At 43.0% G+C, this 13,536-nt stretch overlaps 1 protein-coding gene across 1 annotated transcript in view; it reads right to left on the reverse strand.

Annotated features, from left to right (window-relative positions):
- Window positions 1–875: 875 nt before the first annotated feature.
- The window catches only part of LOC139559050 (prolyl endopeptidase-like), a 29,003-nt gene continuing 16,342 nt past the window's right edge, over window positions 876–13,536 (reverse strand). The window contains exons 8-15 of the mRNA XM_071374699.1: window positions 12,890–13,081; window positions 4,615–4,812; window positions 4,196–4,299; window positions 3,971–4,107; window positions 3,713–3,807; window positions 3,179–3,310; window positions 1,762–1,918; window positions 876–1,593 (exon numbers count right to left, since the gene is read on the reverse strand). Coding sequence (XP_071230800.1) covers window positions 1,299–1,593; window positions 1,762–1,918; window positions 3,179–3,310; window positions 3,713–3,807; window positions 3,971–4,107; window positions 4,196–4,299; window positions 4,615–4,812; window positions 12,890–13,081 — 1,310 coding nt within the window. The 3' untranslated portion in view covers window positions 876–1,298. The remainder of the gene's footprint in view (window positions 1,594–1,761; window positions 1,919–3,178; window positions 3,311–3,712; window positions 3,808–3,970; window positions 4,108–4,195; window positions 4,300–4,614; window positions 4,813–12,889; window positions 13,082–13,536) is intronic.

A 13,536-nucleotide genomic window follows, 5' to 3' on the forward strand; every position in this document is an offset into this window, starting at 1 on the left:
CCTTAAGGTCGGAGGGCGGGTTAGAGCCAGCAGTGCGACAGCTTACCACTTCCTGCTAGCTAGGGTCACATGGCTCACCTCTGTTCTCGGTATAAACAAATTCAAGAAAAGACAGACACCTTGCATTTTAACAGACGCTCTTATCCACATCGACTTACAGGAGCAATTAGCATGAAGTGCTTTGCTCACGGGCACATCGGCAGATTTTTCTCCTAGTTGGCTTGGGGATTCAAACCAGCAACCTTCCGGTTACTGGCCCAACGGTCTTAACCGCTAGGCTACCTGCCGCCCTTAAGCTTGCTATTACGGTGTGGTAGGACTGGAGTTGCAATTTGTGGTTGCGATTATAAAACAAGTTGAAAGATGCCTCTATTTCAAGACTGAATTGATGAACAGAGCACGACTGAATGAACCCCCATATAATGCAACGAATGACAGCACTGTTTTTCATTTTGCCTCGTCTTTCAATACAGAGAGAGCACTTGTATAAACACATTCACAGCTAATTAGCTGAAAGACCTTGAAATGGGTCCATTTTCAAAAAGCTAAACGCGTTCAGGCTATGGTGGATGGCACAATCGAGAAAGCCAAGGTATACATTTTGTGCTTATTTTTCTCTGAATAGGGTAGCTATTGGATAAGACTGTCATCGGTGAGGACTGTTAATCATTGTATTGGAAATCAGGGCAGTCTGGCTGACAGCTAAGGTTGCAGTCAGGAAGTGAAGCTCCGTAGAGCTATTCCACTGTAACATACTGCCACCTACTGGGTATAGAGGACAAGTGCATCCTAGAGAACTAAGTGGAAGCAATCTTACCCACAAAAAAATTCCATTACAGGAAAAAGTGATAAATGATGTACAATTGGCAAAAGAATCGTAGAAATAACATTTTATTTATACAAAATTAAGTGAATATATTGATAAGTTATCAAAACATCACATCAGGGTAAGCCTACACGAAACACAGCCCTTATTTGAAGTGTTTCTAAAATCCCCTATGGGAAAAATGTTTGACTGTTAGATTTTATGGGTATTATGACACGTCCACTGTGGGGTTTTATAGTGCACAGTATCAGTTATAGTGTACAGTATCAGTTTGTCAAACACCACCTGTTTTCCCAGTACTCTTGTCTCATCCTCCCTCCACTCCTTAAATGTCCCTCCCCCATTCCTCTCTCCTAACCTCCGCTGTCTCTGCTAATCTCTCCCGCTACTCCTCTTTTTCTCACTTTTTCTCACTTTTCCTTTACCTTTTCCCTCCCCTTTTCTGCTCCCCCTTCGACCTCTCCTCCCTCCCTCACTCTCTCCAGCTCAGCCCCAGTGTCTGGGCGATGAAGGAGAAGATGTGAGTATCCTCCAGGATGGCCTTAGCAGTAGGCTTGCCCGCTCCGTGACCGCTGCGGGTGTCCACCCTGACCATGAGAGGCTGGCGCTGCCCGGGGCTGCTGCCCACACCGTGCTGCAGTGTGGCACAGTACTTCAGGGTGTGGAGGGGCACCACCCGGTCGTCATGGTCGGCAGTCAGTAGGAGCATGGCAGGGTAGGCAGCGCCAGCGTGAGAGCTAGGGGGGAGGTTGTGAAGAGGGGAGTACCTGAGGGTGAGAGGGGAGAGGAGGGAGGAAGAATGTATTTATTGTACAAATTACAAAGTGCATGTGCAAAGGTAGAACGCGCCGTCCAATGCAGTTGTGTTTATGTTCAGTATGTGATGTATGTTTAGTGTGTGTGTGTGTGTGTGTGATTGAGTATGCCAGACTTACTCAATGAGCCATTTGAACTGCTCAGGGTGGTCTGCGCAGCCGTAGTCAGTGGTCCAGGCGTGGCCGATGGTGAACTTGTGGAACTTGAGCATGTCCATCACCCCAACTTCAGCCACAGCACAGCCGAACAGGTCCGGACGTTGGTTCACACATGCCGCTGGGTGTGCGTGAGAGAAAGAGTTAAATCTCAGACACACCGGTGTCCGCAAAGACCTTGGAAGTCGTCAGCCACTCAGCCTGGTTAAAATACTCCAAACCAGGAAGTGGCAGCAGTGTTGTTTGGCAATGCATATCCATGTGTATTGCTTATGGTCTAGATTCCAAGCTGGCTGCGCTAATGTTGTTATTTTGTAGAAAGCACTTGTTGATACTAGCCAGATAACTACCTAGCAAGATGACAAAGAACACATTTAATTCACTCTCCATAATCCCATACTGCCAGCCCATAGCAAAAATGTTTAGCATATTTGCTAGCTAGCACAACATTACTAGACAGCTAGCTAAGGACACTGCACTAACTCGGCAGCTAACACAGGAAGCTGTTTCATGAAAACTAACGAACCCATTGTGATTAAATTATAACGTTAATAATAGCTACAGTGGTTAGCTAGCTTGGAGGAAGTATTTAGTGTTGTGTGCATTGCGTCTGTGCACTTAGCTAGCTACCATCCCATAGCCTACGTTGCATATGAAGTGTGACTGGCTCATCCGTGGAGACAATGCCCTCTTTTTTTCCCTTTTTTGTTGGCTTCCCCACGTGGGGGTTCGTGCCCTCTGATTGGCCCAAAGTCAAGTTGTTGTCCACGAACAATTGCCGTTTTGAATGTGCAGTGAAAGTGCAGTAACTGCAATCAACTGTTATTTTGGATGCAGTATTTGCAACATACTGCAATCGTTTTTTAATAAGGGTGGGTTGGCACACAGCAGGCTCTGCTTTTGTTCTAGCAAGCAAAGGAACGGGCTCCCACTGTGATAAGTACCTATCGGCAGTGAGATTCTCGGTGTGTTGTGAGAGAGAGAGAGAGAGAGAGACCTGTCTTACACTTGTTACACTTCTTAAAACATACCCAACTCACTTTGACCGTCACACACACTACAACAACATCCAATCTTTCCTAAATGGCCAATTAAAATAGGGAAGAACACTTTAGTTGGGTTTGTACAATGCAATATGGTTGGCAGTCTTTCTAAATCATGTAGCTTACTACTGTTTAATGTGCTGTGTAATCACTGAATTAATTGAAGCTAAGTAGCTAACTACTATTGGATATATTTTAAATTAACAATCATACTGAAGATATAAAAAAATGAAATTAGATAATACAGTAATGACTGATCGAACTAGGAGACAATTTAGAAAGATGGTCTTAAAACACGCACACACACACACACACTCTTCCCCATCCCCTCTCCATACCCACGAGCAGTCCCCCATTGGAGGCTCCGTTGATGGCTATGCGGCTGGCTGTGGTGTAGTTCTCTTGGATCAGATACTCTGCTGCACACTGGAAGTCGTCAAAGCAATTCATCTTGTTCCCCAGGGCACCACCTAGACAGAGACAGGAATTCAACTCAACAGGATACAGCCATAGTCTATAGATATTATTACTGTTATATTCATAATATTTGCCATTTAGCAGACATTTTTAACCAAAGCATGCAAACCATCCATACATTTTACGTGCAGGTGGACCCGGGAATCGAACCCACTATCCTGGCGTTGCAACCGCCAAAGCAGCACCATGCTCTACCAACTGGGCTACAGAGATAGACTGAGCCTGGATCTCAATAGTCATAACTACAGTCGTTTCCTGCTCATCTTATTTGCTCCACCCGAGGATGAAAGGTGAAGGCAGAATAGTGAAAAGCTGTGCTCTTAAAATAGACAGCCCATAGTCTTAGGTTAAATCAAGCTATTTCTATGTGTCTTTATGCGGTGAAGACACAGTACCTTTGTGCCAGGTCTGTCCGTACTCCCCTCCTCCTCTGATGTTGGCTACAGCCAGGATTCCCCCCAGGTGTCTGACAAACAGCAGGTACGGAACACTGACAGACACAGAGACACAGAGAGAGAGACAGAGAGAGGACAGGTGTCACTCAAATCCCACCGACACAGAATACAGGTCATTTGGATGAATTATACTTATGAATTCCTGGAGGGGAAAGATACATAACGTTCCACTGGAGACTCATGCATTGTGATACTAACTTGTAGTATGGTTGGATGGAGTTCTCAAAACCTCCATATCCGTACAGGAAGACAGGATGTGATCCGTCCTTCTTTAGACCACGGGCGTGCACCAGAAACATGGGGATTTTAGTTCCATCCTTACTGGGGTAAAACACCTGAAACACACAACAATGTCCTCATACTGAGATTGTCCAGATACTATAAGTTGTTACTGTGCTTAGTTGCAATCTGCTGTTGTCATACCTGGTTGGTCTCATAGTCCTCCTGTTGAATACCCTTCACCTCTACCTGTCGGAACACCGTGGGTTCTGGAGACGCCTGGCTCAGGTCACAGTGGTAGATCACACCTGGGAGGGACACGACACATAGGTAGGGGGTTTGAGGTCATGAGGAGGTCAAAGGTTAGAGATGAAGAGAAAGTTGGCAGAGAAGGTACCCAACATTAGTATTCAAAGTTAGTCTTCTTTGTGTTGAACGTTAGCCATCACTCCATAGTGAGGATGTTAACCCTAATGAATCATAATTAGGTGAAAACAAACACTTCAGGTTATGCCAATGAACATCAGCCTCGTCCATAGGTTAGTCCCAATAAATGACATATCCTTTTCATATATCTCACACCGCAAAATAAGTTGAGTATCCCCTGCGAGACAGTACAGTACCTGGCGTGGTGAAGGAGGTGAACTTGTAGAAGAAGTCAGTGTGTTTCTTCTTACAGCTGAGGCCCACCACAGTGCCCACGTCCAGAGGCAGATCTCTGACCAGACCACCAGTGGACAGCTCATACAACTGCAGGATGTCCTTCACGTCATGGACATAGTTGACCAACAGGTGGTGCTGGTTCACACAGGCCACAGAGCCTATAGGAACACAGAGAAAATGCTCACAATGTAGGCTAATTGGTTTCTTTATGAGCATATCAGCAGGTCATTTATTTCTGTTTAAAACTTGAAGCATTATAACAAAAGCATAATGCACCAACAACCTGACATATACACTGAGTGTACAAAACATTAGGAACACCTTCCTAATATTGAGTTGCACCCCCCTTTGTCCTCAGAACAGCCTCGATTCGTCGGGGCATGGACTCTACAAGGTGTCGAAAGTGTTCCACAGGGACGCTGGCCCATGTTGTCTCCAATGCTTCCCACAGTTGTGTCAAGTTGGCTGGTAGTGGATCTCTACTCTAAATAGCCTGTTCCGTCTCATCCCACAGATGCTCAATTGGATTGAGATCTGGTGACTGGGGAAGCCACTGCAGTAAGCTGAATTCACTGTCATGTTCGTGGAACCATTCCTGGATAATCCTACCCTTGTGGCATGGGGCATTATCCTCCTGAAAATGTTTTATTCACTGCTGCCATGAAGGGATGCACCTGATTGGCAATGATGTTCAAATATCCTGTGGCATTCAAACGTTGCTCCACTTTTATCAAGGAAACCAATGTGTGCCATGAAAACACCCCCCACACTATCACACCACCAGCCTGCAATGTTGACACGCAGCATGATGGATGCATGTACTCGTGGTTTTCTCCATACCCTAGTCCTCCCATCAGCATGAAACAACATGAACCGGGATTCATCAGACCAAGCAATGTTTTTCCAATTTTCCAGTGTCCAGTGTTTTTGTTCCTTAGCCCACAGCAGCCGCAGTTTCTTGTTTTTTGCTGAAAGAAGTGGAACTCTGTAAGGTCATCGGCTGCCATACCCCATTCATGTTAATGTACGACGAGTTGTGCATTCTTTTAAGGGACACCAATGCTGTACTGGACTGTCACTTGACTAACTGTAGCCCATCTGTTACGCTGCTCAATTAGTTTATCATGTATGCTCATTTTTCAACGTTAAAGTACACTGCTGTTTTTCTATTGTCCAACAGATGGCAGTCTGCTTCTGTACAGCATGGAACACAAACTCTGTTTACTCCTTTCACCTCAAATGGACTTTGTCTAAGATACAGTAACTACACTGGACATTCTAGTAGAGGTCGACCGATTAATCGCCATTTTCATAACAATCGTTAATCAGCCTTTTGGACGCCGATTACATTGCAATCCATAAGGAAACTGCGTGGCAGGCTGACCACCTGTTACGCGAGTGCAGCGTCAAAAGGACCTTGCTGATGCAAGGAGCCAAGGTAAGTTGCTAGCTAGCATTAAATTGATCTTATAAAAAACAATCAATCTTCACATAATCCCTAGTTAACTACACATGGTTGATGATATAAATAGGTTAACTAGCTTGTCCTGCGTTGCATATAATCAATGCTGTGCCTGTTTCAACTTCGCCAAAAGGGTGATGATTTAACAAAAGCGCATTCGTGAAAAAAGCATATTCGTTGCACAAATGTACCTAACCATAAACATCAATGCCTTTCTTAAAATCAATACACAGAAGTATATTTCTTTAAACCTACATATTTAGTTAAAATAAATGCATGTTAGCAGGCAATATTAACTAGGGACATTGTGTCACTTCTCTTGCAAGCAGATTCAGGGTATATGCAACAGTCTGGGCCGTATATACCCTGTTTCTTCCAAACAAAGACCGTAATTAAATCTGCCATAATTTTACATAATTATGACATAACATTGAAGGTTGTGCAATGTAACAGCAATATTTAGTCTTAGGGTTCCCACCCGTTTGACAAAATACGGAATGGTTCCGTATTTCACTGAAAGAATAAACGTTTTGTTTTCGAAATGATAGTTTCCGGATTTGACCATATTAATGACCAAAGGCTCATATTTCTGTGTGTTTATTATAATTAAGTCTATGATTTGATATAGCAGTCTGTCTGAGCGGTGGTAGATAGCAGCAGGAATTCAAACAGCACTTTACTGCGTTTGCGAGCAGCTCTTAGCAATGCTGGAAGCACAGCGCTGTTTATGAATTCAAGCCTATCAACCCCCGAGATTAGGCTGGCAATACTAAAGTGCCTATAAGAACATCCAATAGTCAAAGGAATATGAAATACAAATGGTATAGAGAAATAGTCGACGCGTCATAATTCCTATAATAACTACAACCTAAAATTTCTTACCTGGGAATATTGAAGAACTGTGAATACTGAACAACCAGCTTTCATATGTTCTCATGTTCTGAGCAAGGAACTTAAACGTTAGCTATTTTACATGGCACATATTGCACTTTTTTTGGTCCTTCAATAACCGGTATCGTGTTGAAAAATCATAATCGGTCGATCTCTACATTCTAGTATAGGGAGTTCAGCCAAGAAGTGCAATGCTAGTAAGTGAAGTAGAATATGAATAGAACTAAATGTCAATACTGCAGCTTGAGTTTCTTGATTTCCAACAGTATGTAAACTCAGCAAAAAAAGAAACGTCCTCTCACTGTCAACTGCGTTTATTTTCAGCAAACTTAACATGTGTAAATATTTGTATGAACATAACAAGATTCAACAACTGAGACATAAACTAAAAACAAGTTCCACAGACATGTGACTAACAGAAATTGAATAATGTGTCCCTGAACAAAGGGGGGTCAAAATCAAAAGTAACAGTCAGTATCTGGTGTTGCCACCAGCTGCATTAAGTACTGTAGTGCATCTCCTCCTCATGGACTGCACCAGATTTGCCAGTTCTTGCTGTGAGATGTTACCCCACTCTTCCACCAAGGCACCTGCAAGTTCCCGGACATTTCTGGGGTGAATGGCCCGAGCCATCACCCTCCGATCCAACAGGTCCCAGACGTGCTCAATGGGATTGAGATCTGTGCTCTTCGCTGGCCATGGCAGAACACTGACATTCCTGTCTTGCAGGAAATCACGCACAGAACGAGCAGTATGGCTGGTGGCATAGTCATGCTGAAGGGTCATGTCAGGATGAGCCTGCAGGAAGGGTACCACATGAGGGAGGAGGATGTCTTCCCTGTAACGCACAGCGGTGAGATTGCGTGCAATGACAACAAGCTCAGGCTGATGATGCTGTGACACACCGCTCCAGACCATGACGGACCCTCCACCTCCAAATCGATCCCGCTCTAGAGTACAGGCCTCAGTGTAACGCTCATTCCTTCGACGATAAACGCAAATCCGACCATCACCCCTGGTGAGACAAAAACGCGACATTCCTGGTATAACTCGGGCAGTTGTTGTTGCCATCCTGTACCTGTCCCACAGGTGTGATGATTGGATGTACCGATCCTGTGCAGGTGTTGTTACATGTGGTCTGCCACTGCCGAGGACGATCAGCTGTCCGTCCTGTCTCCCTGCAGTGCTGTCTTAGGCGTCTCACAGTACAGACCTGGCCACATCTGCAGTCCTCATGCCTCCTTGCAGCATGCCTAAGGCATGTACACACAGATGAGCAGGGACCCTGGGCATCTTTCTTTTGGTGTTTTTCAGAGTCAGTAGAAAGGCCTCTTAGTGTCCTAAGTTTTCATAACTGTGACCTTAATTGCCTACCGTCTGTAAGCTGTTAGTGTCTTAACGACCGTTCCACAGGTGCATGTTCATTAATTGTTTATGGTTCATTGAACAAACAGTGTTTAAACCCTTTACAATGGAGATCTGTGAAGTTATTTGGATTTTTATGAATTATCTTTGAAAGACAGGGTCCTGAAAAAGGGACATTTCTTTTTTTGCTGAGTTTTTGTGTGTATGTGTACACCTGCAGTTAAGGTTATACTCGTGTGTATGAGTTTGTACATTTCTAAGTGTAAGTGCACAGACGGATGGATAGAGAGAGAGTGAGAGAGACACACAACCTTGACCCTATCAATACACTGAGCATACATCACAAACCAGACTAGACATCTATGGCATCACATTCAGTACCCATTTAAAATCTCTCAGCTAACAGAATGAGGGCTTTATTTTCGGCTTGCGCGAAGGAGGCACAAGTGTCAAAAAATGCAATTTCGTCATGCAAACGGGTCTTTCCAGCCCTAACGCCAGATTCGGCAATTTATATGTCTAACATCAGCTCACGTGCACTGAGGTGGTTAGGGGTGGCAATAGCAGGTGTGTCCTTAAAAACAAGCGCAAAAGTGACAATTTCATGTAGCGCTAATGAGACCCACAAGAAGCAGATCTTAACGGCAACGCTGTTGATAATGTCATGGATTTTGCGGAAGCGCAGACTATCCAGCCACGACACACAGTGCCCATGGAAGGAGAGCCTTTTGTGCCAGTGAATCTCGTATGCAGAAACATTTAAAAAACAATTGGTTTCCCCCTATTTCGTTTAATTTAATTAAAAACCAAGCATAGCCTACCCTCACCTTAATTAAGGCTGGTTTAACAGCATCGCATATGTGCGTCCTTTTATCCTGATCATTAGTCAAAAGTAGCCTATGAATAAAGGGGTTTTAAATGGTATACTGAAATTTTTTGAAGGTTTTTGCCCCACTACATTGAAAAAGTGTGCCAGATCTTACCAAGCCTGGATAGGTATCTTATGACCTATCAACTTGCTACGTCACAAACCTCTTGCAGGTGTGTTGGATGTCAGAACGTAATTCATGAGACAAAGTTCCCGGACAATGCTTAAAGTGCCTTCAGAAAGTATTCATACCCCTTGACTTATTCCACATTTTGTTGTGTTACAGTCTGAATTGAAACTTGATTTAATATAACTTTTTCTCACCCATCTACACACAATATCCCATAATGACAAAGTGAAAACATGTTTTTATAAATTTTTGCACATTTATTGAAACTGAAATAAAGAAATATCTAATATCTAGTATTCACACCCCTGAGTCAATACTTTGTAGAAGCACCTTTGGCAGCGATTACAGCTGTGAGTCTTTCTGAGTCAGTCTCTAAGAGCTTTCTACACCTGGATTGTGCAGCATTTGCCCGTTAATCTTTTGAGAATTCTTCAAGCTCTGTCAAATTGGTTGCTGATTATTGCTAGACAACCATTTTCAGGTATTGCCATAGAATTTCAAGTAGATGCAGTTGAAGTCGGAAGTTTACATACACCTTAGCCAAATACATTTAAACTCAGTTTTTCACAATTCCTGACATTTAATCCTAGTAAAAAGTCCCTGTTTTAGGTCGGTTAGGATCACCACTTTATTTTAAGAATGTGAATTGTCATAATAATAGTTTAGAGAATTATTTATTTCAGCTTTTATTTCTTTCATCACATTCCCAGTGGGTCAGAAGTTTACATACACTCACTTAGTATTTGGTAGCATTGCCTTTACATTGTTTCACTTGGGTCAAACAATTCGGGTAGCCTTCCACAAGCTTCCCACAATAAGTTGGGTGAATTTTGGCCCATTCCTCTTGACAGAGCTGGTGTAACTGAGTCAGGTTTGTAGGCCTCCTTGCTCGCACACGCTTTTCAGTTCTGCCCACAAATTTTCTATAGGATTGAGGTCAGGGCTTTGTGATGGCCACTCCAATACCTTGACTTTGTTGTCCTTAAGCCATTTTGCCACAACTTTGGAAGTATGCTTGGGGTCATTGTCCATTTGGAAGACCCATTTGCGACAAAGCTTTAACTTCCTGACTGATTTCTTGAGACGTTGCTTCAATATATCCACAAATTTTTCGTTCCTCATGATGCCATCTATTTTGTGAAGTGCACCAGTCCCTCCTGCAGCAAAGCACCCCCACAACATGATGCTGCCACCACTGTGCTTCACGGTTGGGATGGTGTTCTTCGGCTTGCAAGCCTCACCCTTTTTCCTCCAAACATAACGATGGTCATTATGGCCAAACAGTTCTGTTTTTTTTCATCAGACCAGAGGACATTTCTCCAAAAAGAACAATCTTTGTCCCCATGTGCAGTTGCAAACCGTAGTCTGGCTTTTTTATGGCTGTTTTGGAGCAGTGGCTTCTTCCTTGCTGAGCGGCCTTTCAGGTTATGTCGATATAGGACTCGTTTTACTGTGGATATAGATACTTTTGTACCTGTTTCCTCCAGCATCTTCACAAGGTCCTTTGCTGTTGTTCTGGGATTGATTTGCACTTTTCGCACCAAAGTACGTTAATCTCTAGGAGACAGAACGCGTCTCCTTCCTGAGAGGTATGACGGCTGAATTTTCACAGTCAACTTAGTGTATGTAAACTTATGACCCACTGGAATTGTGATACAGTGAATTTTAAGTGAAATAATCTGTCTGTAAACAATTGTTGGGAAAATGATTTGTGTCATGCAAAAAGTAGATGTCCTAACCGACTTGCCAAAATTATAGTTTGTTAACAAGAAATTTGTAGAGTGGTTGAAAAACGAGTTTTAATGACTCCAACCTAAGTGTATGTAAACTTCCGACTTCAGCTATATAAGCCAAAACTGTAACTCGGCCACTCAGGAACATTCAATGTCTTCTTGGTAAGCAACTCCTGTGTAGATTTGCCCTTGTGTTTTAGGTTATTGTCCTGCTGGAAGGTGAATTCATCTCCCAGTGTCTGGTGAAAAGCAGACTGAAACAAGTTTACTTCTAGGATTTTGTCTGTGCTCCATTAAGTTTCTTTTTTATCTTGAAAAACTCCCCAGTCCATAACAATTACAAGTATACCCATAACATAAAGCAGCCACCACTATGCTTGAAAATATGAAGAGTGTTACTGTAATGTGTTATATTGGATTTGCCCCAAACATTACACTTTGTATTCAGGACAAAAAGTGAATTGCTTTGCGACATTTTTTGCAGTATTACTTTAGTGTCTTGTTGCAAACAGGATGCATGTTTTGGAATATTTTATTCTATACAGGCTTCCTTCTTTTCCCTCAGTCAATAAGGTTAGTATTGTGGAGTAGCTACAATGTCGTTGATCCACCCTCAGTTTTCTCCTATCACAGCCATTAAACTCTGTAACTGTCACCATTGGCCTCATGGTGAAATCCCTGAACGGTTTCCTTCCTCTCCAGCAACTGAGTTTGGAAGGAGAGTGGTAGTGACTGGGTGTATTGATACACCATCCAAAGTGTAATTAATAACTTCACCATGCTCAAAAGGATATTCAATGTCTGCTTTTTTTTTTTTTTTACCCATCAACCAATAGGTGCCATTATTTGGGAGGCATTGGAAAACCTTTGCGGTTGAATCTGTGTTTGAAATCCACTGCTCGACTGAGGGACCTTATAGATAATTGTATGTGTGGGGTACAGAGATGAGGTAGTCATTCAAAAATCATATTAAACACTATTATTGCACACAGACTGAGTCCATGGAACTTATTACGTAACGTGTTAAGCCAATTTTTACTCCTGAACTTATTTAGGCTTACCATAACAAAGGGGTTGAATACTTATTGACTCAAGACATTTCAGCTTTTCATGTTTAATTCAAAAAATATATTTCCACTTTGACATTATGGGATATTGTGTGTTAGCCAGTGACAAAAAAAATCTAAATTTCATCCATTTTAAATTCAGGCTGTAACACAACAAAATGTGGGGGAAAATCAAGGGGTGTGAATACTTTCTGAAGGCACTGAACAATGGTGAACCATTGGTTGATGCAATGCAACACCTGCACATCTAGTTAGCCAGGAACTTGACCGAGGGCCGATCTAGTACCTTGCTACGTCACAAACCTCTTGCAGGTGTTTTGTTCTAAAACATGATACATGAGACAAAGTTCCCTTACTTGCAAAAGTTTTACTTTTTATTTTAAATTCATGATATGACGAAGGTCGGTTAACCAAGACGAGAAGTTACCACTCACTGTGGTTGATAGACTGAAGCATGAATATGTCAATTAAAAAAGTTAAACCTAACCACACGGTATATATTTAATCCAGTGGTCTCCATCCCTGATTCTGGATATTCACGTCGAAGGTTTTCGTTTCAGCCCAGCACTAAAAACATCTGATTCCGCTAATCACCATCATCAGGATTAGGTATTAGGTCATATCAGTTGTTTTAGTAGTGGGCCGGAACAAAATCCTGCACACCCTGTAGCTCTTCAGAACGGAGGGAGGGTTTGAGACCACTGCTCAAGTTGTCTTACCCAGGACGTCCTTGTCATGCTGGGGTAGGAGGGTCCTCCAGTGGTCCTTGTCTGGTTTCTCCAGGTCAATGTTGATCAGGCAGTAACGAGGGGCGTCCAGGTTGGTGCGGAAGGTGAACACACTGCCCTCGTTGGTGATGTAGGAGTACTGTGCCTCAAAGTTAGCCACCAGCTTCACCCAGGGCAGCAGGCCTATAGGTACAGACGGAGTCAAACACTGAACAAAAATATAAACGCAACAGGTTAATTGTTGGTCCCATGTTTCATGAGCTGAAATAAAAGACCCCAGAAATGCTCCATACGCACAAAAAGCTTATTTCTCTCAAATTTTGGGCACAAATTAGTTTACATCCCTGTTAATGAGCATTTTATTGGGGGTGGAGTAGTGCTGAGGAGTATTTCTGTCTGCAATAAAGCCCTTTTGCGGGGAAAAACTCATTCTGATTGGCTGGGCCTGGCTCCCCTGTGGGTGGGCCTGACTCCCAAGTGGGTGGGCCTATGCCCTCCCAAGCCCACCCATGTGAAATCCATAGATTAGGGCCTAATGAATTTATTTCAATTGACTGATTTCCTGTAACTCAGCAAAATCTTTGAAATTGTTGCATGTTGCGTTTATATTTTTGTTCAGTATATATTGGCACACTTGC

This window comes from Salvelinus alpinus, chromosome 29, assembly GCF_045679555.1.
Source record: "Salvelinus alpinus chromosome 29, SLU_Salpinus.1, whole genome shotgun sequence".
Taxonomy (NCBI): domain Eukaryota; kingdom Metazoa; phylum Chordata; class Actinopteri; order Salmoniformes; family Salmonidae; genus Salvelinus; species Salvelinus alpinus.